Source organism: Phyllopteryx taeniolatus, chromosome 4, assembly GCF_024500385.1.
Source record: "Phyllopteryx taeniolatus isolate TA_2022b chromosome 4, UOR_Ptae_1.2, whole genome shotgun sequence".
Taxonomy (NCBI): Eukaryota; Metazoa; Chordata; class Actinopteri; order Syngnathiformes; family Syngnathidae; genus Phyllopteryx; species Phyllopteryx taeniolatus.
The window spans coordinates 20,856,932-20,878,329 of record NC_084505.1 but is presented as its reverse complement, the minus strand read 5'-3'; the positions used below and the strand labels follow the sequence as shown (position 1 = coordinate 20,878,329).

General features: G+C 44.7%; 2 protein-coding genes across 5 annotated transcripts; one reads left to right on the top strand and one right to left on the bottom strand.

Annotated features, from left to right (window-relative positions):
* The first annotated feature begins 312 nt into the window (after positions 1 to 312).
* On the top strand, positions 313 to 12,888 carry cpe (carboxypeptidase E). 3 transcript variants are annotated; one of them, XM_061770482.1, is made up of 9 exons: positions 315 to 686; positions 7,576 to 7,772; positions 7,838 to 8,005; positions 8,640 to 8,757; positions 8,983 to 9,165; positions 10,346 to 10,485; positions 10,588 to 10,687; positions 11,224 to 11,342; positions 12,153 to 12,888. In XM_061770482.1, the coding sequence occupies exons 1-9, from the start codon at positions 452 to 454 to the stop codon at positions 12,249 to 12,251; spliced, it is 1,359 nt and encodes a 452-aa protein (XP_061626466.1). In that variant the 5' UTR covers positions 315 to 451; the 3' UTR covers positions 12,252 to 12,888. The 3 variants fall into 3 exon arrangements, with proteins under 3 accessions (XP_061626468.1, XP_061626466.1, XP_061626467.1); XM_061770483.1 differs by lacking the exon at positions 315 to 686 and adding an exon at positions 921 to 1,020; XM_061770484.1 differs by lacking the exon at positions 8,983 to 9,165 and having other exon boundaries at positions 313 to 686.
* Positions 12,889 to 13,877: 989 nt separating this feature from the next.
* On the bottom strand, positions 13,878 to 20,708 carry lap3 (leucine aminopeptidase 3). 2 transcript variants are annotated; one of them, XM_061770481.1, is made up of 12 exons: positions 20,491 to 20,707; positions 20,243 to 20,358; positions 19,453 to 19,504; positions 19,113 to 19,378; positions 18,347 to 18,511; positions 17,391 to 17,549; positions 17,201 to 17,325; positions 16,436 to 16,524; positions 16,250 to 16,352; positions 14,928 to 15,007; positions 14,733 to 14,845; positions 13,878 to 14,638 (listed from the first exon to the last, which is right to left on the bottom strand). In XM_061770481.1, the coding sequence occupies exons 1-12, from the start codon at positions 20,584 to 20,586 to the stop codon at positions 14,452 to 14,454; spliced, it is 1,551 nt and encodes a 516-aa protein (XP_061626465.1). In that variant the 5' UTR covers positions 20,587 to 20,707; the 3' UTR covers positions 13,878 to 14,451. The 2 variants fall into 2 exon arrangements, 1 of the variants encoding a protein (XP_061626465.1); XR_009788127.1 differs by having other exon boundaries at positions 14,435 to 14,638; positions 14,920 to 15,007; positions 20,491 to 20,708.
* Positions 20,709 to 21,398: the final 690 nt, after the last annotated feature.

Here is a 21,398-nt window from a genome sequence, read left to right as displayed (position 1 = left end):
TAAAGTATGCACAGTATTGTACACACTAGGTACATTTTATTCCTTGTCATGTGTTTTAATGATCTTGTCTTTTTTTTTTTTTTTTTTTTTAGGCTGGTAAGCGTTTATTTTACCACCACAAAAATGACAGCATACTCAAAATCCGGCGATATGGTGAATTATGCACGATATGAATATGACTCGCAATTGGCAATAGGTGAACCGCGCTATAGCGAGGGAAAGCTGGTTGTCGCTTTTATTTTGAAGGCACGCGAAGGAAGTGCGACTCTTCTCCCTGCTTTTATTCAGCTTGACACTGGCTCACTCAGGTACGCATCCTCGCTGTGGCCAAAAGAGGAGAGCGAAGAAGCTCGCGCGGTTACCCGTCCATCCGAGCTGTTCCGCCCGCCCCCTGTTCGTTCGCTTGGGTTTTTTGGTTTTTGTTCGCTGTTCGGACGCAGCCGCCGCCGTCATGGCCATCGCGAAGCCGCTGCTCCTGTTGTTGGTGGGCGCGACGTCGTGCGCGCTGTGCGCGGACGCCGAGATCTCCTTCGAGTACCACCGCTACGACGAGCTGCGGAAGGCGCTGGTGTCCGTGTGGCTGCAGTGTCCCACCATCGCGCGCATCTACACCATCGGGGAGAGCTTCGAGGGCCGCGAGCTGCTCGTCCTGGAGATGTCCGACAACCCCGGCGCGCACGAACCGGGTCAGTCCGTTGCATCCTTTTGGCCCTTCAGCAAGCGAAGTCGTTTGGTGCCCGTCATTGATTTTGGACACAATTTGGGCGACGTCGTTCTGCAGGTGTTATTCGTGTGTTTATAAAAAAAAAAAAAAAAAAAAAAAAAAAAGGGGGGAATTTTACCCACCGCACCACCACCACTCCAAAAAAAAAAAAGGTGGGGGTGAGCGAGAGAGGAGAAGAAGAAGCAATGTTAAGACGCCATTTTGGAGCTCGATGCTGAGTTCAAACGAGCCGAAGCTGCTGCGCCATATTGTCAAGCAGAGCAGGTGTGCACGGAAATGTCCTTTCACGAGCCATGGTGAAAAAACACTGCCGTTTTTACTCTCACTAGAATACACATTGAAAATTGGGGGGGGGGGGGGATCAGACAAAGAGGACAACACATTTTGTTCCAAGAATAATGATATTAATAAATGCAGCCTTATGGGGGGCACAAGCCAGCGCAAACTGGAGGCCGGTCCCGAGCCCGGAGAAATGCAGAGGGTTGCGTCAGGAAGGGCATCCGGCTTACAACTTTGCCAAACAAACGTGAGCGTTCGTCCAAAGAATTCCGTACCGGATCGGTCGTGGCCCGGGTTAACCACGTCCGCCACCGGCGCCGTCAACCTGAAATTCACCTACTGTGTGTGGTTCCAAGTCGAAGAAGTGGAAAGCGGGTTCTTCGGCAGAAAGAGAAGAGCCTAGAACTGAATGTGGGGACTATGACAGGAAAATCTCGGGAGTTGGTTGACATGATGATTAGGAGAAAGGTTGCTGTATCGGGTGTCCAGGAGAGCAGGTGGAAAGGCAGTAAGGCGAGAAGTTTAGGGGCAGGGTTGAAATGATTTGACCACGGTGTAGAAATGGAGTCGGGGTTATTTTAAAAAAAAGAAGAGTTGGCTAAGAATGTCTCGGAGGTGAAACGAGGATCAGATCCAGCGATGAGGCTGAAACTTGAAATTGAGGGTGTGATGAGTGGCTGTGCCCCACAGGTAGGATGGGACCTGGAGCTGAAAGAGAAATTCTGGAAGCAGCTCCACAAAGTAGTTCTGAGCATCTCAGACAGAGTGAGTGTCGTGATTGGTGCAGATTGGAATGGACGTGTTGGTGAAGGAAGCAGGGATGATGAAGACGTGATGGCTAAGTACGGCATCCAGGAAAGGAACTCGGAGGGACAGATGGTGGTCGACTTTGCAACAAGGATGCAAATGGCTGTAGTGAACCCTTTTTTTCCAGACGAGGCAGGAACATAGGGTGACCTACAAGAGCGGAGGTAGAAGCACGCAGGTGGATGACATCTTGTGCAGACGATGTCATCTGAAGGAGGTTAGCGAGTGTGGCTAACCAGCATAGCATGGTGGTGTGTAAGATGACTCTGGTGGTGGGGAGGAAGATTAGGAAGACAAAGGCAGAGCAGAGAAGCATGCGGTGGAAGCTGAGACAGGACGAGCGTTGTGCGGCTTTTCGGGAAGAGGCGAGACGGGCTCTCGGTGGACAGGAGGAGCTTCCAGAAGACTGGACCGCTGCGGCCGAGGTGATCAGAGAGGCGGGCGGGAGAGTACTCGGTGTATCTTCTGGCAGGAGAGGAGAGAAGGAGACTCGGTGGTGGGACCTCACAGTACAGGAAAAAGGTTAGCTAAGAAGAAGTGGGACACCGAGAGGACCGAGGAGAGGCGAAAGGAATACGTCGAGATGCGGCACAGGGCAAGCGAATGCTTGTTTGTTCCTATGTGCCCTGCGATCGGCTGGCAACCGGTTCAGGGGCGAGCCCCGCCCATCCCGCCCGATGACGGCCGGGATGGGCTCCGGCGCGCCCGCGACCCGCGCGAGGAGAAGCGCGACAGAAAATGGATGGGATGGATATATTAATCAATCTGTCCTTGGACGGTGCAAGAGATTTATTTTGTGAAATCAATCTTTATTTGATTGATGCATACATATTATAGTTTTAGATTTAAAAAAAACGTATTTTAATTATTGAAATTATATGAATCAATCAAACCATTGTTTGACCTTTTGTTAGATTTGATTTCATATTTATTAATTAGTATATGTTTTTATTAGTTAAATATCATTAGTAATTGTACCAAATGTATTTTTTCCTATTGTTTATTTTTCATTATTTCCCAAAATATTTTCAATAAGTAAATTAATAATAACAGTCAATCCATCCATTATTTTCTCAACCATGTTTTATTAGTAATGGCTGAACTTTGTCGATTTTAATTTTTCCACTTTGTTTCCGTAGCACATTAACAACAACCGCAGCTTTAACAACATGCTTTACATAAAATGGAAAAGACAATGAAAATAACAACTATCGTCCAATAATGAATAACTCAATAAAATTGTATTTTCGAATTCAAATGTACAAGAACTCAGTTTGCATCGCCTCTTGTTGCACGCGTGAAGCCGTTAGTAGATGAGAGAGACGAGCCGGCTTGAGGCCTCCCGGCGACCGGTATGGGGGTGTAAGAAGTCGTATTGAACATCCCTAATTTTAGCGCTGACTCTCTTCCGCCTCCATATTGTATCCATCATATTGATTCATCCAAAATGAATCAAGCCAGTGATAATTCATCACTGCCTTTCTTCGCCAGCTTTTATTAGCACTGGCTACAATATCAGACTTTTTCAATTTGACCTTCCACTTTTGTTTAAGAATGGGAATCGACTTTATATCACTGACACATTTCATCACGTGGCTCCTCCAATTGTGCTTTTTTTATGAAAATAGTATTGATTTGCATGCAATTGCGTGCTGGTCAAACGCAAGCACGACTCACAGTAAGAAACAAACAAACAAACAAAGGCCTTTTTTCTATTGCTACCGCATGATTTTCCTCCAACACGGCAGCCGTGTTTTTGAAACTCCCCTCGAGGTGCCCGCCGAGTGCTGTTCCTAAGGCGGGGCGGAAATAACGGTCGTCGTGGCAACAGATCGTCTTAGCGCCGTCTCGGGAGAGAGCGGAATCTCCGCCCCCGCCCGTTTGCGCACGTGTTAGTAAGCCGCCATCTGTCAGAGGTTTCTTCTGTGTGCTACTACGCGGCAACCCCGCGCAGCGTTGTTTCTGTTTCTCTTTCATTGACGGCGTTTTGACGTTCTGTTTACTCATCGGACGAGGCGCGTAGCTGGCTAAATGCTTCGGAATGTCATCTTAGCGTAACCAACTGGTGGGGTCGTAATTTGGTACGAGAAGCAGTGTGTCTTCGAAGCGCCTCTGAAAGCAAATTCCTGTGTCTTTTCCGAAACGGCTTTTTTGCGGGTGTGCTCCTGAGAGACACGCCTCCCAAATTCCCAGTTGCTCAGCGAGCCGGCTTTTGCGGGCTCGATTTTCAATGGAAGATCTTTCCAAACGGCTTCAAACTACAAAATACCATCTTGCAGCTAGTATGAAAGGCCACCATATAGGATATTATAGCCACCGTACTACCTCTGAGGGCAGAACATGGATTTGTCAGCTTTGTCCTCTTCATTCCGCGTCAGTGCTATTTGGACACAACGGAACGGAACGGAAAGATTTTTTTATTTGGACAGCCAGTGTGGAACGGGCTTTTAAAAAAAGGAAAATTGCGGGGTCGACTTCGTCTTCCCATTCCATGTCAGTGCTGTTTATACAAAGCCAGAAAATGACGATTCGTCTTACAGACAGCGCGAAAGTGGCTTCTGTCACGGCTCCGGTACTACCTCCAAAGGCAGAATTTTGCAGAGTTGACTTCGCTCTGCCCCTAGTCTGTCCGTGGAGTTGATACAGAACAAGAATACAGAAAAGGGGCTTATACAGGCTGTATCAGAAAGGGGCTTCTGATTCAGATCTGATACTACCTCTGAAGGCGGAAATCTGCTGGAGCGCTTATGTCAGTGCATTTTATACATAGAAATAGGGGGGGTGTTAAAGGGGCTTCTGCTATGGCTTTGACACTACCTCCGAAGGCGGAAAATTCGTGTCAGTGTCACTTATCCAGAAGGGCAGAAGAAAGCGGAAAATTGAGAGCTTGACTTTGTCGCCCATCGCTGCCATTTATACGGAACAGTAGAAAAATACAGTCAGTGTGAAAGGTGCTTTTGTCGCAGCTCTCACACTACCTCTGAAGAAGGAATTTGGCAGTCTACATCATCACACACAGCAGTTTGAAGAACAGGCAGAAAACAGGTGCGTATTCTGCACCTTGTAGTCAGTGTGGAAGGGGTTGATATTACAACTCTGGTACTACCGCTAAGGTGGGAAATTGCCAGCTCGACTTGGTCCCCCCATTTCCCGTCAGTGCCATTTAGCCAGAGCAGTGGAAAAATACCATCTTAAAAGCAGTGTGAGAGGGGCTTTGATTCATGCTGCAGAAAAGGTGCGCGTGCATGCTAACAGTCACTCGGGCACCAAACGGCCCCCTCTGCCCATTCGACTTTGAGCACCCGCCCGCTTTCTACCCTCCCCGATGACGTCGCCACGGAAACCATAATGACAAGCTGCCCTGTACAAAATGAACCCATGAGTAAAGCGCCGACTCGACATATGGTATACAATACTTTATGGGACCTATTCAGTCTGCATGTTGTGTTACAGTGCATCAAGTGTCACAAAAGCACATCTTCAGCTTCTGTTACATCTCTGAGATAATAATAGGATAAGAGAACCTTTATTATTATTATTATTATTATTATTTCGGGAAATTTGCAAAAAGGTATGGAATCAAAAATAAGAATAATTCCGTCTTCAGAGGTACGATCAGAGCTGAAAATAGGCCCCTTCTGCCCCCTTTTATACTGTCTGTAAAATGGTAGAGCGCTATTTCAAGCTAAAATGATCTGGGGGAGATGTTTTGAGTCAGAACCGAGACGCCAAAGCGGGCGTATGTCGGCAGGTGACGAGGTCTGTTCTACCAGTACGACTTGGAAAAACATTGCGACGGGGATTATGGGAGGCGCGTTCGACGCTGGCGCCTATTTCACGTGACTTTGAATGTGATTGGTCAATTGTGCAAACAGCCGCATCCTCTCACAACAGGTTGCGTCAACTTGTTTTGATGCTTCCCTTCTGGAAAAGAGTGTTTTTAATCGAGGTTGTAGGTCCCATTCATTGCGCAATCATTTTGAAATGACTCATCTTGGAGAGCTTTAAAAATAAGCTGAGCACCAGATGCGCTCCGTTCGTGCGCGCGTGCGTGTTACTCACCCAAGAAGCCGCCGGGATTAGTTGCCGTGTGGATTCGTTGTGAAAAGACGCAAAACCAACACAGCCCTTGCTAGCCTCTTTGACACAGAAAACCTGTAACAGAAGAGCCGGCGTTGATCCGCCTTTGCCTTTCACACAGCAACACTGCATCCCAACCGTGATGTGTAAAATAGCCGTCAGATCAACGGAACAAATGCCGTCTCACGGTGTGAAAGGGGCTTCGGCCGAAGCTCCGATACGACCTCCGAGGGGCGGGAAGTCATTTATACAGAACGGCGACACGGAAGGCAGAAAAGTGTGAAAATGCCGAGTTCAAACGTCGTGGAGCGTTCACACGGGCGTCGTCGAGCCTCTGTTATGTCTTTGCGCCTTTGACCTTATCTGAAAAAGCCAAAGTACTGCTGTCCCATCTTTTTCCCGTGTCGCTGTTCTAAATATATCCACGGTAAAAAGTGTAACGTGCCGAGCTCCGATGCTATGTCTGAAAGCGGAATTCTGTATTGCTGGATCCACTTTCTTTGCAAATTCCATCGGCACTTACTGGACAAATAGCGTCTTTGTGAAAGGGGCCCTTAGCCTCTAGAGCCTTTCGAGATTCTTTTAGTGTTCCGGCATCACCGTCGTGTGTCTCGTCATCCCGCTTTCGGAAAGCGGCTCGACCCGGTCAACAGAAGCCCCTTTCACGCCGCCTGACAAAGACGCTATTTCCACAAATCCGCTGTTCTGTTTTACACTGCAAAAACAGTGTAAAAGGGGCTTCTGCGCCTGCCGACTTGCAAAATCGCCAGGATGAATTCGTCCCCCGTTCCTCGTCAATGCCGTCTTTTCCACACGGCGTGAAAGGGGCTTCACTTTTACCGCTGAAGGCAGAAATCGGATTTCTCATTTAGCTGTCCTGTATAAATAGCGCCACGTGCACGTCCAGTCTGATAACGTGTCGCTCCTCCTGATCTGCGCGTGCGTGCGTGTCAGTCGGATTGTCCCAACGGATTTCCGGGCCCGTTGAAGCTTTCTTTCCGCCGATTAGTCCACCGGGTCGCTGCTGACGAATGCACTGTGCGCGTGCGCGTGTGAGACAATCTGTTGTCCAGCCACGGACGACTGATCGTTTACATCAATCGAACTGTCCGTTCGTGTCGATTGATTGGTTTTGCGTCTGAAATGTTTCGCTTTGTTCTTTGTGTCATCTTGCTGACCGACTGACTGACCGGCTGAGCAACTAACCAACAAAAGCACCAAATGACTAACAAGGCAACTAACTACCCGACAAATAGACCGACTCACTGACCACTTGTCGGACTAACCGAGCAATAACCTGAAAAATTAGCAACTAACTAGTTTGACTGATTCACTGAGCGATCAACTGACTAACTTACTAATTCACCAACTGAGTGACCGACTGACAACCTGACCATCTAAGCGAGCATTTTACTGACTATTGATTGACCAACCAATGGTATGACTAACTGACCTTTGATCAGATTAACTGACTCAATAACTAAGCAACTAACCCTAACCCACCGATGGAGTGACTAACCGACTGTAAGATGCTTTTTGCGCTTGTCGGAGGTCATGCCCCCCTTTTTTTTTAGTGTTCAGCCCTTTTGAAGCGGATGCAAAATCCCAAAACATTCATTTGGATCATTTAGCGGGACAGCGTGTGCGTTTGAGATGCGACTGAGCGCGTGCGTCGGTGTGCGCAGGCGAGCCCGAGTTCAAGTACGTCGCCAACATGCACGGCAACGAGGCGGTGGGCCGGGAACTTTTGGTCTACCTGGCGCAGTACCTGTGCAACCAGTACCAGCAGGGCAACGAGACCGTCGTAGACCTGATCCACGGCGCGCGCATCCACCTCATGCCCTCCATGAACCCGGACGGATTCGAGAAAGCCGCCTCGCAGGTGACCTCGGTCGGGCCGACGACGCCCTCGAATGACGGCGCCGTGTTAAGTGGTCTTGTTTTCAGTCCGGCGAGATCAAGGACTGGTTCGTGGGCCGGACCAACGCTCAGGGGGCGGACCTGAACCGCAACTTCCCCGACCTGGACAGAATCGTCTACGTCAACGAGCGAGAGGGAGGAGCAAACAACCATCTGCTGCAAAACATGAAAAAGTCTGTGGATGAAAACAGCAAGGTGGGTCAACGCTGGCCCGAAGTCCTCCCGTCTCGCCCTTCACGCGCGCTATCTATCTGCGTACTGCCAACAAGGGATGTTTTTCCACAGCCCTTTTTGGCAGACCCCAACCGGAACGAGTATTCACTCTCGAGTACTCACTCACTCTCACGATACCACGTATCGATGTATTTTGGATACGTAAAATGCCAACTCACATAATGAATGACAGGAAGGCGACTGGTTAGAGGGTCCGCCTCGCAGTTCTGAGGAGCGGGGTTCGATCCCCGGCCCCGCCCGCGTGGAGTTTGCATGTTCTCCCCGTCCGTGCCTGCGTGGCTTTTCTCCGGGCGCTCCGCTTTCCTCCCGCGTCCCCAAAAAGGTCGATTGACGAGTCTAAATTGGCCGTAGGTGCGAATGTGAGTGCGACTGCTTCTTTCTTTGTATTTTTTTTTTTTTTTGCTTTCAGTATCAGTGGCTGATATCGGCAGCCTTCAAAAGTACCCGATACCTTGAAATAAGACCGCTACCGGTACCTGGTGTCCGCGCTCGCCCCTCCCTAACAAATCCACCGACCAACCCAACGCTGTTATTTGTATTCCATTTGGAAAATAGATGCAAATAAATGTTGCGTGTGCATTGTCTACATTTGTAGTTGGCTCCAGAGACCAAGGCGGTGATCCACTGGATCATGGACATCCCCTTCGTCCTCTCTGCTAACCTGCATGGCGGAGATGTGGTGGCCAACTATCCCTACGACGAAACCCGCAGCGGTGAATAAATATCGTGTGTTTGTCTATTAAGCAGGGCTTTATATTTTTGGGGTGGCCAATTGAGGGAAAAAAATGGTGGCTCTCCGCATTACGTACAAATTGCCAGACATTCTCAGAACTAAACAGAAGAAGAGGTAAGCACCCGCGGCCACTAAAAAGATAGAAAGCCTTGTATGTGAGCGTGATTTTCCGGAATGAACGGAAGCCGTCCGTTCGGTGTCGAAGGCTCGGCCCACGAGTACAGCGCCAGCCCCGACGACCTCATCTTCAAGTCGCTGGCCAAAGCCTACTCCGTCCACAACCCCGTCATGTCCGAGCCGCGGCGGGCGCCCTGCCGCAAGAACGACGACGACTCCAGCTTCAAGGACGGCATCACCAACGGGGGAGCGTGGTACAGCGTGCCGGGGGGTAAGAAACGTCATCGGGTCTCAGGAACCGAGGGCCTGCCGCGAATCGCCAATGTCCACTTCAAATTCACTTCAATGCGATCGATCAAATATTAGGGAATGCTAATGGCGTCAAACGCGTCGTAACATTATTACCGCTGTCGTAAATAATATGATGATGAAAAGCATCCCTCTCCGGATTTTGTTCATGTAAGTATTTATCTTTGAATGTAATTTCATGACAAAATATTTGCCATGAAAGTAATTATTAGAATTTGAATTCAATGTAATGACAAAATATTTTGCTTGGGCTGGTTACCGTTTTGATGGCATCCCACGGTTTTCAAAATTCACGCTCTCAAAACCGCTAAAAGCTTCCATCGACGGCATGAGCTGGTTTTTTGTTTTGTTTGTTTGTTTGGGGGGGGGGGGGGGGGGGGGTCATCAGTGCATGCAAATTGATGCGACCCGTCCCTGCTCATTGTTGGTGACGAAAAAAAGTTCTATATCCAAGAATTTCATTTAAGAGCTGTTCATATGCTACCGAGAAAAAGCGCAATATTTTGCTGATGGTAATCGGCCCATCAGAATCTGATGCCCATTTTCTGTGCGTACTTCCGTTTCCTCCCGTATTCCAAAAACAACTCCCATAAATAGCGGCGGGCCACTGTCAATGCTCTTCATATTTCATTTGAAAAGGAATCATTTCAATATCATATTTAGATTTATTTCTATTTCATTTGATTTTGAAATCAATTTTTGTTTTTGTATTAAAATTGAATTTAAAATGTAAATATTTCAATTTCATTTAAGAATATGTTGTGTTTTGTCTTGAATGGAATTGAATAAAAATATTGTATTTTCTATGCATTTTTTGGTATTTATATTATATAATATATAATAATATAGTATCACTTGTATAGTATATAATAATGTAGTAAAAACAGTTTGTTTTAATTCAATTAATTTTATACAATAGTTTTGTTCCAATGTCATTTTTTAAAATTGAATTAATAAAAAGTAAATGTTGTGTTTCACATTAAGAAAAAAGTTTTTTTTTTTTTTTTGAAAGGCTCAAATTAAAGGTACAGTATGTAAGAAGTTGACCTCAAAATGTTTTTTTCCACTTCACTTCAAATAGAAACAAGGTCAGCGTTAGCATAGGCGCTAACATGTCTGCTGAGCGTATCGTTGTGGTTCAGGAATGCAGGACTTCAACTACCTGAGCAGCAACTGCTTCGAGATCACGCTGGAACTGAGCTGTGACAAATTCCCTGCCGAGGACTTGCTCAAGAGCTACTGGGAGCAGAACCGCAACTCGCTGGTCAGCTACATCGAGCAGGTGGGCGCACATGTGCTAAATTAGCGTGTCACTTTCACAAAATGGTGTGTGATTTTTGTATTTCTTTTTGAAATCATTCTATGCGCGTGTCTGTATGTTTAGGTTCATCGCGGCGTGAAGGGCTTCGTGCGAGACCTGCAGGGCAATGCCATCAGCAATGCCACCATCTCTGTGGAGGGCATCGAGCACGACATCACCACAGGTAGCCAAACACAAAAACCCATGCGACATCTACAGCCAACAAAGCACATTACAAAAGGTATCTTTTGGGGTTTCATGTCGGTCATTTAAAAAACGACAGTAAAAGCCACTCTAGGCAAAAAAACCAGACAATAGTAAATCCAAAACGCAAGCCAATCTAGCTTGAAGCTGCATTTTTAGAAAGTGTGTGAGGACACAACACCAAATGCCTACTTTTAAAAATGAATGTGTTTTTGTGGACATGTTTCATAAGTAAACGTGAACATTTTGGCATCCTTCACCTCCATAACCTCATCTTGCTTGTTCGGCTTCAGAAAAGTGGTTAAGAATGCGGCCTGTCACCGCAAGGCATCGCGTTTGATTCCCCCCAACATGCTTCATGCTAAACAGACTGCTGCCCTTCAAACTTAGTTCATTGGATGCAGGACTTCATCTTGTGGACATATTTGGTATTGCTACATTACGGTTGCGACTTTTTCTTTGTGATGATGATGATGATGATGATACAAATGTTTTGGTTTTTTTTCCCCCCCTCAGCCAAAGATGGCGACTACTGGCGCCTGCTGACCCCTGGTAACTACAAAGTGGCGGCGTCGGCTCCAGGATACTTGAGCGTCATCAAGAAGGTGGCAGTTCCGCACAGCCCCGCCACCAGGGTACGAAGAACCGGCCGGGCGCAACATCATTATCCCCACCGGAAAAGCAAAAACAGATGTACACCAAAAAAAATATATATATTGTTTTCGCCCCAAATTTTTTTTAAAGCTTTAAGAATGAAGTAAATACGGCTGAACTGTACTTAACAAATGTACTGTACAGGATTAAACAAAAGTTGAAACCACTGTTAAATTATGCAGTTTGAACATTTAAATCCACTAGAGAAAGTATCACACTTTGAGACTAGACTATGTTGTGAAACACAAAAAAAATCATTTTAAAATGAATGTGTGAATATTTATAAATACAGTATACCTAACATATGCTCAGTTGAATTTAGTTAGAAAACGTAATTCATATAAGTTACATTCAAATAAATTCAAATACAACCGGTTAGCACATCTGCCTGACCGTTCTAACGACCGGGTTTCAAATCCCGGCCCCGCCTGTGTGGCGTTTTCATGTTTTCCCAGTGCCTGGGCGGGTTTTCTCCGGGCACTCCGGTTTCCTCCCACGTCCCAAAAACATGCAGCGTAGGTTCATTGAAGACTCGAAATTGCCCATAGGTGTGAATGTGCGTGCGAATGGTTGTTCGTTTATATGTGCCCTGCGATTGGCTGGCGACCAGTTCAGAGTGTACCCCGCCTCTCGCTCGAAGATAGCTGGGATAGGCTCCAGCATGCCCGCCGCGACCCTCGTGAGGAGAAGCGGCTCAGAAAATGGATGGATAAGTGTGCGGGTGTTTTGTTTGTTTGAACATAGGTTCAAGTTTTTTTTTTTTAATAACATTTGTTTGTGTTTGTGTGCAGGTGGACTTTGAGCTGGAGTCTCTGATGGAGCGCAAGGAGGAGGAAAGGGAGGAGTTGATGGACTGGTGGAAGATGATGTCGGAGACGCTCAACTTCTAAACGGAGACGACGACGACGCCTAAACACCCAACGCTCGCTCGACACGTCTTCATTCCTTTTCTGTTGTTCCTTCGTGTTTCAATATCCTACACGCACACCAAGGCGGAGGAATTTTTTTGATGTTGTCATTTTGTTGTTTATTGTGAGTGGTAACCATGGCAACCATCCCTATAACCAATGAGAGCTGCAGACACACGCACATAAAATTCAATTCAATATCAATAGGACGGACGATGAAGAAAAAAAAGCACTATCATCATTATCAATGATTGCAGCACAGCTTGGCTTTGAGCACAGAATGAGTTTGTATTATTCTTAATAATAATAATTAGATATATATATATAGGACTGTATTTATCGACTTAAGTATATAGCGAGAAATATTTATGTGTGTGTTTGTAACACTTAAAAAGCAAACCCAAAGCCATTCCTTTGTCAGCTTCCTTTGAAAGCTCGTTTCGTTCCGTTTGAACGTGCTCGACCCTAAATTGAATGGATGCAAAATACTGTATATCACACTGTACACGTGTGGAAGAAATTGATGAATGTATAGCTGTTGAAAATGGACTTGTATACAGGACAGTATAAATAAGAATGGAACTGATTCAACAATAAAACAATGTTTGTGTTGTCACAATGTGTGCTTGTGGGTGTTTTGTTCTACTTCATGCAATGGCTGCTTTTACTCAAACCTGGCACAAAAGTGTTACGTATACAGGTAGCCTACATCTCAATAAATTAGAATAGTGTCCAAAGCTCAATTTGGTTAGGTTCAAAAAGTGACTTTTAAAAAAAAAAAATACTGTACATGTATAATTTACTAGAATATTAGGAAAGAAACGACAATTTTAAAGACAGAATTGCTATAAGTTTGGTACTGAATCTTGAGGCTTTGAGGTCTTCTTGGTTGACCAGAACATCTTCTCATTTTGTTTGGAGGTGGTCCAGATTTTCGACACTGCTGAGCTGACTAGGAACAACCGACATCTTTTGCAACATTCTGTGACAGGCTTCGACAATTTCCTTTCTTGTTTCTTAAGGCCAGAAGGGTGGCATTTGGAATACAAATTGTTTTGTGGAACATCTGAGATTTGCCTTTTTTCTCCAAAATTCAACATTTCAATGATCTTCCTCCATAAGCGGTGATTCGATGAGTTTTTTTCCAGGTGTTGTATAAATGTGTGTATATAGGGCAAGAGGTGGGGAACACCCTGAACCGGTCGCCAGTCCACTGCAGAGCACCGGCAGACAAGAATTCACACTCACACCTACGGACAATTCCGAATCTCCCAATGTGTGTTTCTTTCGGAATGTGGGAGGAAACTGGAGAACCTGGAGAAAATCCACAGTCACGGGGAGAACATGCAAATTCCACCCAGGAAGGCCGGAGCCTGGATTTGAACCCGTGACCTCTGAACTGTGAGGCGCTTGTGTGAACCACAGGGACACCAAAACTCTCAGAGAAAGCTGTGAAATTACAAGAACAGTCTCAATATTTTAAAAAATTGAATATTACAAGAAAAAAAAAAAAAAAAAGCACCATATTTTTATATTTCAAGTTTGTTTACATCATTTATTATTAGTCATCAATCAAAAAGTATCCTTCATTTGATTCAAGACAGCAGACACTTTTTCGTGAGTTTATTTTGAAAATATGGTTTTGACATGGGTGTAGTCGAAAAGTGTCATTGGAGTACAGCGACGCCTTGAGATACGAGTGGTCCGTCTTTTGAGATACAAGCCATCTTTGGGATGATTTGGATTTTGCTTTGACCCGAGAGCGTAAACTTGAGATATGGGCGCTGCATGGCGGCAGTAAACTCAAGTCACTTCGCAATAAGTAGCGGTTTTGGCAAATAGTGAACAATTCATCCAAAATCGAGGTGTCAAGCTGTTTTAATGCCACTCCCACTTGGGAGTTTACCATCAAACTAAACTAGAATTACGTGTTGCGCTGAGGAAGCAATCACATAGCTTCGCCTCTAGCTGAATGCTAATGCTAACACATAATGGGCAACCCTGAGATTTTCACACAAATGGTGCAAAGATGTAGGTTTTGGGGGCAGGCTTGAACAGATTGTCAGTTCCGTTCATTTCAAAGGGGAAAGTTGACTTGAGAGACAAGCGATTTGAGTTACAAGCGTGGTCACGGGACGAATCCAACTCTTATATCGAGGCAGCGCTGCATTTGTAAAGTTACTTATTTATTGTGCGCCAACGCGGCTGCAAACTCCACCAGGGTGCGCGTGGGCCTTCCCGACATGCCCTTCTTCAAGTACGGGATTTCGTCCTTGTTGCTCATCACTCCTGCGATGTCCAGATGAGCCCAGTGCGGCGAGGTGACAAATTCCCTGAGGAACGCCGCCGCCGTGCACGCGCCGCCCGACCTACCGGGAAGCAGAGCGCACGGCGTTTTGAGGAGATGAGGCCGCTTTCTTTTTCTTTGTAGGACACATGGCGGGCGCTCGGCGAGATACGTACCGGCTGTACTTGCCGATGTTGTTGAGGTCGGCCAGCTGGCTGTCCGTCACCTGTCTGGTGTAGTGCTGGAACAGAGGCATGCGCCACACTCGGTCGCCTGTCACCGTACTGGCCTACACGCACACCTTTTGTCAACATCAGAGCTTAAAGATATACGCGTGTGTGTGTGTGTGTGTGTCAAACGCACGCAGAGACCTTGTGCAGCTGCTCCCAAAGCCAATCAGAGTTGGCGAAGACTCCAGTCGCCGCCGAGCCCAGCGCGACGTCCATGGCGCCTTAGAAAACACGCAAACATGGTCAATGCTGGATGTACGTCGTCGCTGTCGGGCGCTATCCTTGCATCGCCACGATGACTAATTTTCGGGAAATCAAAAACAAAACAAAAAAGAACGAAAAACTCTATCACCAAACACAGCATTGTTCAAGTTGGAATTACGCCTTATATTGCTCTCATATACCATTTTAGTACAAGATTTTGTTTTTTTTTTTTTAAGTACATTTCAGTTGCATTTAACTTTGTAGTTCAGTACATTTGTATTTTATCTTTAAGAAATGTTTCTCTGCAAGGGTGTATAACGTTTATCTTTTATGTGCATTGCATTTTAATCAAATTATTACGTCGTTTTCTATTTTCCTATACAGTATTTAGGCACAGTGTTAATGTTCAAACTGTGCTGTACTGTGATGTTCCAGTGGCTTACAATAATACATGTACGTATTTTTTTTTTAGGTGGTTCTTGGGGTAAATAAAAAGGTTGACAAGCACTGCTCGAAAAAATATCCCAACTACCAATCTTGAGGCGACAATGCCGCACGGCTCCCACAGAGTGAGGCACTTTTGTTTTACAGTTGAGCGTTCAAGAGAATTAGTAGATTTGTCAATTTGTTCAAAGTGGTTAATCATATGTACAAAATGGGGACCTACCAATAGTTTGGATTTGTGAACAAATATGAAATGGAGCATATTTGGGCAACATGAGATTGCTTTTTTTTACATTTGTAGTATATTTGCGAAGAAAATCCCAAAAGTTTTTCATATTGTCATTCTGGGATGTATTTGTTACATTTTGGAATAGGGCCGTAACTCGATTGCCCATGTCACATCGGTTTGTGCTAGCTTGTTATTGAGGTTAGTATGCTGGCTAACGCTATTGAAGGTGTTGAATCATTTCACTTGTGCGCTCTTTACTTAACACGGGTTCTGACTGTGTACATGCTAAATGTATGGCGTCAGTGCTTTATGATCCTCTCTGTTTAAAGTGCATTACTGCCACCTTGTGGCAGCTACATGGAATTACAAACCTCCTTTGCAGGGGGACGTCAACTATTCGCAGATTTTCACCAATTGCGGCAACGGTTGGTCCGTATCGCCCACGAATAGCGGGGGTTCGTTGTATACCGCATGCTGAAATAATGATCACGATGATCGGTGCAACCGGTGTCAGGGGCTCACTTTCCAGCGGGCACTACCGAGTGAGTTTTGAGCCCGGTTGTGTTGGGGACCCCTAAAATCCCACCTGTTAGCGTAGCGACGTTGACAACGGCCCTGGGGTTGAAGGTGTGTGCGTAACAGAGCGCGTCGGCGAGGATAAGCCTGCCTTCTGCGTCGGTGTTGTCCACCTGTGCGCACAAAGCAGCATGCAAGCCTTTTACAATGAACATTTCCCATCCACTTCCTGTACGTTTCCAAAATGTCCACCGACCTGGACGGTTTTCCCGTTCTTTGCCGTAACAACGTCACCTGGCTTGGTCGCCTTGCCGCTAGGCATGTTCTCACACAGCGGAGCCAGGCCTGTTGGAGGAAGGCGGTATAACAATTAAAGGAGACTTATTATGGAAAATAAACTATAGAAACTAAAGAAGCGTGCAAATATTTTCTAATTTGCCAAATTCTGTAAAAATAAGGCCCGACCGATATGGATTTTTTCAGGACGATTCCGATATTTGGTAAAACAACATTCCGATAACCGATTAATTTTAAAAAAAGATGTAATGAATAAAAACATCTTTTTGGGTCCCGTAACGCTTGCAACAATAAATATATGAATTATAGGCCTATATAGCATTTGACTCTTTAGTACTTGAGAAAAATCTGGAAAAAAAAAAAAACATCGGCCAATTTTTTGGCAGATTTTCTCAAAACAATTTTTTAATGTTTGTTTGAATGTCATTGCCTTTGTCTTATGTTGAAATGTATTGCGTTCAAAAAATCATCATCAAATCGGCCGGCCGTTTATTTGGTCGGACCCGGATAAACAATGCAATAATTGGTGGCAACTTTGCAGATTTCTTCTATTGTGGGGGTTTTCCAGAAACGTAACCCCTGCGATAAACGAGGGATTACTATAATTCTTGATCCTTTGTGTATTTTTTTTTTTTTTTTTACTTGGGGGACGGTTTCAAATTGTGACAATTTTAATTAGGTCTCTTTTAATCATCTAACGTGTATGACAGCGAGAGCAGCTCACCGATGATGTTGATGGGCAGCTGGAGGGCCGCCGCCGTGACGACCGCGGCGCACACTGTGGCGGCTCCGCCCATGTCGGCTCGCATCATATCCATGGAGGCGGAAGGCTTCAGAGAAATGCCGCCGCTTTGAAAAGCAGACGAATAATACACAAACGCACGAGTCGTCAGGGTGCGTTTGTCGCGGTCTACCTGTCGAAGGTGACGCCCTTGCCGACCAGAAGCAGCGGGTCCTGGGCACCGTCGAGCGCACCGTTGTAGTGCAGCTCCAGGAAGACAGGGGGCTCCTCTGAGCCTTTGGACACGCTGAGAAACGCCCCCATCCCTTGCTCCTCGATCCACGCCTGGGATCTGATTGGAGGAATTCATCGCGTAGACAAAATAGGTGGGTTACCTTTTCCACAATGCAACTCTACCATTGACACTTCAGTAGGAACTGTAGTCCTTTTAAGCAAAGCAAACAATTTTCCTCAATTTCGATTGTATTCAATGTTCAATACAGAACAGTGATTCAATTTCACAATCAATCCATATAAATAAATCTGGTTTGACAATGTAACAGCCGAGTGGGCGTGACCGGCATATGTCATTCTTATGTGTATGGGGCAGTTAGGATTGAGCCCAGAGAATTCTGCCTAGCAACAATGGGTCAGACAAACATAATGTTGGCTTGACCAGGAAAAAGAACAAATTCATACGTTTTAAAGACCTTTTAAGGCCCCTTTGATCATTTTTAAGAAATCTAAATCTAAGCAATATTTTGAGACCTTTATATGATTAAAATGATGATAAATTTACAAAAATACATTTCTAAAATAAAAAAAATGCTTACAATGGTGACCTGATTTACGAGTTTAATTCATTCCGTGACCATGCTCATAAATCAAAACACTGGCATCTCAAATTTAGTGAATTGAATGGAAATGCCATTAATCCTTCGGAAAGTAGTGTTTTGGCGCCATCTTGTGGCACCTATAGGCAATCATAAACAGTTTCGCGTCCGTCAATTGCTTGCATTTTTTTCCTATATCCTCAACAAATACTGTATTTTATTTTTCGTTTTGTTTTCCTGGTATGTTGTCTATATTTTTCATCTACAATTACCCACGTATACTACTACTACTAATGATGAGTAATAAATAATATACCTCTTTTGAACTACGACCCGGTCACCGTATTGCGCCAGCCTCTCTTCAACGGTCTTGGCAAAAGCGGTGGGAGTGATGTGATTGGCTGGGGCTTCCATGAGGAGGCGGGCCAAGTTTTGGCCTTCGGCGTACAGCACTCCTCTCTCCCACGCTGTCACTTCGGCACTAAACGCAACCATATACACACACACACACACATTTAACACAGACACCTGTCCCCTCTGCAATGAAGTTGAGCCACGACATGAGAAAATACAGTGGTCGATTACCCCGAATACAGATACATCTCAAGAAATTAGAATCGTGTCAAAAGCTTCATTTAGTGAGGTAGTTCAATTCAAAAAGTGAAACTCATATTATAGAAATGAACTACACACACTCAAAATTAAATGATTTTTTTTTTTTTTTTTTAATATGTATAATTTTGATGATTATATCTTACAGCAAATGAAAACCCAAAATTCACCACCTCTAGAAATTAGAATATTAGGTCAAAAACTATTTTTTTAAATGACTTCATGTTGAGATTAGGCAGGAATTTACACTGTGAAAAGTATTTCTCAAATTTTTAATACATGTATGAGGACTGAAACAAACAAACAAAAAAAAAAAGACTTTTCCACGATATTCTAATTGATGGAGAGATGTAACTGTAGATGCCTGTACTCTGTGCAGTTGAGTAAATAAACACTGACGCTTACCATGAACATGCATGCGTAAATAGAGTAGTATTGAATAAATAGCACTCGTCAGTGTCTGGTCACACCTGGCATGAGGCTGCACAGTCACTTTGGGCTTTTTCTTGGATTTCAGCTGGTCGTACTGAAACAGGCCCAGTAAGGCACCCTCTGCCGCCGCCTGAGGGTCACCGCAGCCATCCACCTCCACGTGGTTGACCTCCAGGTCCTGAAGAACCCCGCAGCCGGCCGACACAGCCTGTCGGATGTTCTCCTTGGCGGAGTCCCAGTTCTCCGCCCGGCACACGCCCGCCGCGACGTCATCCAGACCGACCACTGCTACGCACGGAAAGTCCTGGAAAATAAGCAGAAAAACAAGTCATTTCTCTCATTGCTGCATTTTTCTTCGACGGACGTGTCATTCCCCACCTTGTGGACTCCGTAGAACACTCTGCTTTTGCCCTTCTTGAGAACTCCAGAACTGCAAAGGCACATTGTGTGGTTTAGTATTCACATATTGAAGCAAGGAGCCCATCTGGCGGTACCAATGCCACTTTTTGTACTGGCATTTACTTACGTTTGAATATTGGGCGATATAGAGAACAGATACTTTGATGTCATTAGGTCTTGTAATTGTGATGAAAATGTGTTTGTGCAGCGGTCACCGCTCAAGCGGAGTGCATCATCCATTTTGCAGAGCATAAAGATTTTTTATCATCCATGTCCTTAAAGTACTGGTGCAGAGTATCAGAGAATTTTTAGATGTACAGAGTACTGTACGGTACAATACTAGTATCGGCGCATCCCCAATTTTAAATGAGGTAAACAAAAAAATAGTCATTTAAAATAAAAGAAAATGGGAGGGCTACTATGGGAGGAAGCTGAAGTACGCGGCGAAAACTCACACATGCAAACTCCACACAGGGAGGCCGGATTCAAACCCATGACCATAGAACTGTGAGGCAGATATGCTCACAACTTATGCACCGTGCGCACAAAACTTTTATGTCTAGTAACATAAAATGCGTTTTAAAAGAAATAATACAAATCACGGTCAAACATTTTTAAAAAACACTATTGTACCACACACATCTGTCAATATCAACATCCAGAGAAAGTATGACGCAGCAGTGTTACAAAAGACTATTTACGTAATGTTGGGACTAAAGGTGAGTCGTTAATTGAGTGTAAAAGTGGTTGTTAGTGGGGAAAAAGTTACATTTTCAGTAGTTCGGAGAGCTTCCCGGACACTTTGCGGTCAAAACCTTCTGCTGCCTCCGTCAAACGAAAGCTGCCCTCCTCTTCTTTCTTCTCGAACACGCCCAGCACCAAACCCTGCGGTGGGGGACAGAGGGGGAAAAAAATCTCTTAAATGGATTAAAAGCTGAAAAAAAAATAATAATAATAATCAAGAATTCATTGATTGAATGAAATACTGAGCCTGTCCGGACTCCTCCTGTCTCTCACTTTTCTTTCCATTTGGAGACTTTGCGAGGAACAAAATGTCCGACAGAAATTGGTCCGCGAGAGTGGAAGCACGGCAGCTCTCCTCATAAGGAACATATTCGATATCTCGTGAACATGTGTGGGCAAAGTACAAAGTTAGAACAGTACGCTAGTTACAAAGGTCGCACTCATGAGCTGGAAAGATAACCAGCACTGAGGAAGGCGCTTGTTTGGTGACGTCATCGACGAGCGACACTGTCAAACCGTAAAAGTGTTAAACATTTTAAATAAAACGCACGTAATAATAAATAACTAAAATTCAAATGTAATATGTTCTTAATAGGTTGTTATTTACAGGTAAAATATAAATTAAAATATTAATTTAATTGAAATGACGCTGACTTTCAATATTGCATCCCAGTCCATACTGTAGCAAGACTTTATTTTTGTTTTTTAATTTAAAATGTTAAAGTTTCCTCCAAGCCAGGTTAATAAAAAAAAAATGGGTTAGGTCAACGAGGGCACCATTGTAAAGACTGTCAAGCAAATGATGCTGGTATCTCGATGTGGCGTGCACCTGATGGGAGAAGCACAAAGCTGCAACATTTACTTAACATTATTCTAATCATATTAATAATCATAATAATAATAAAGTGATCATAATCATGACAGTTTACTAAATTGTATCGGTTATTTCAAACATGAAACATTTTCTATATAACGCTTATCCATGTTAGGGTCACATGTGAGCTGGAGAAATCACACCTGACTTTGGCACACACGTATCTAGTCAAACCATTCATATTTATGGACAGTTTAGAATCTCCAATTAATCTAATCTGGATATTTTTGTAATGTGGGAGAAAGTCAGAGTACGTGTAGAAAACCCACACAAGCATGGGGAGAACATTTAAAACGGCTCGGGCCAA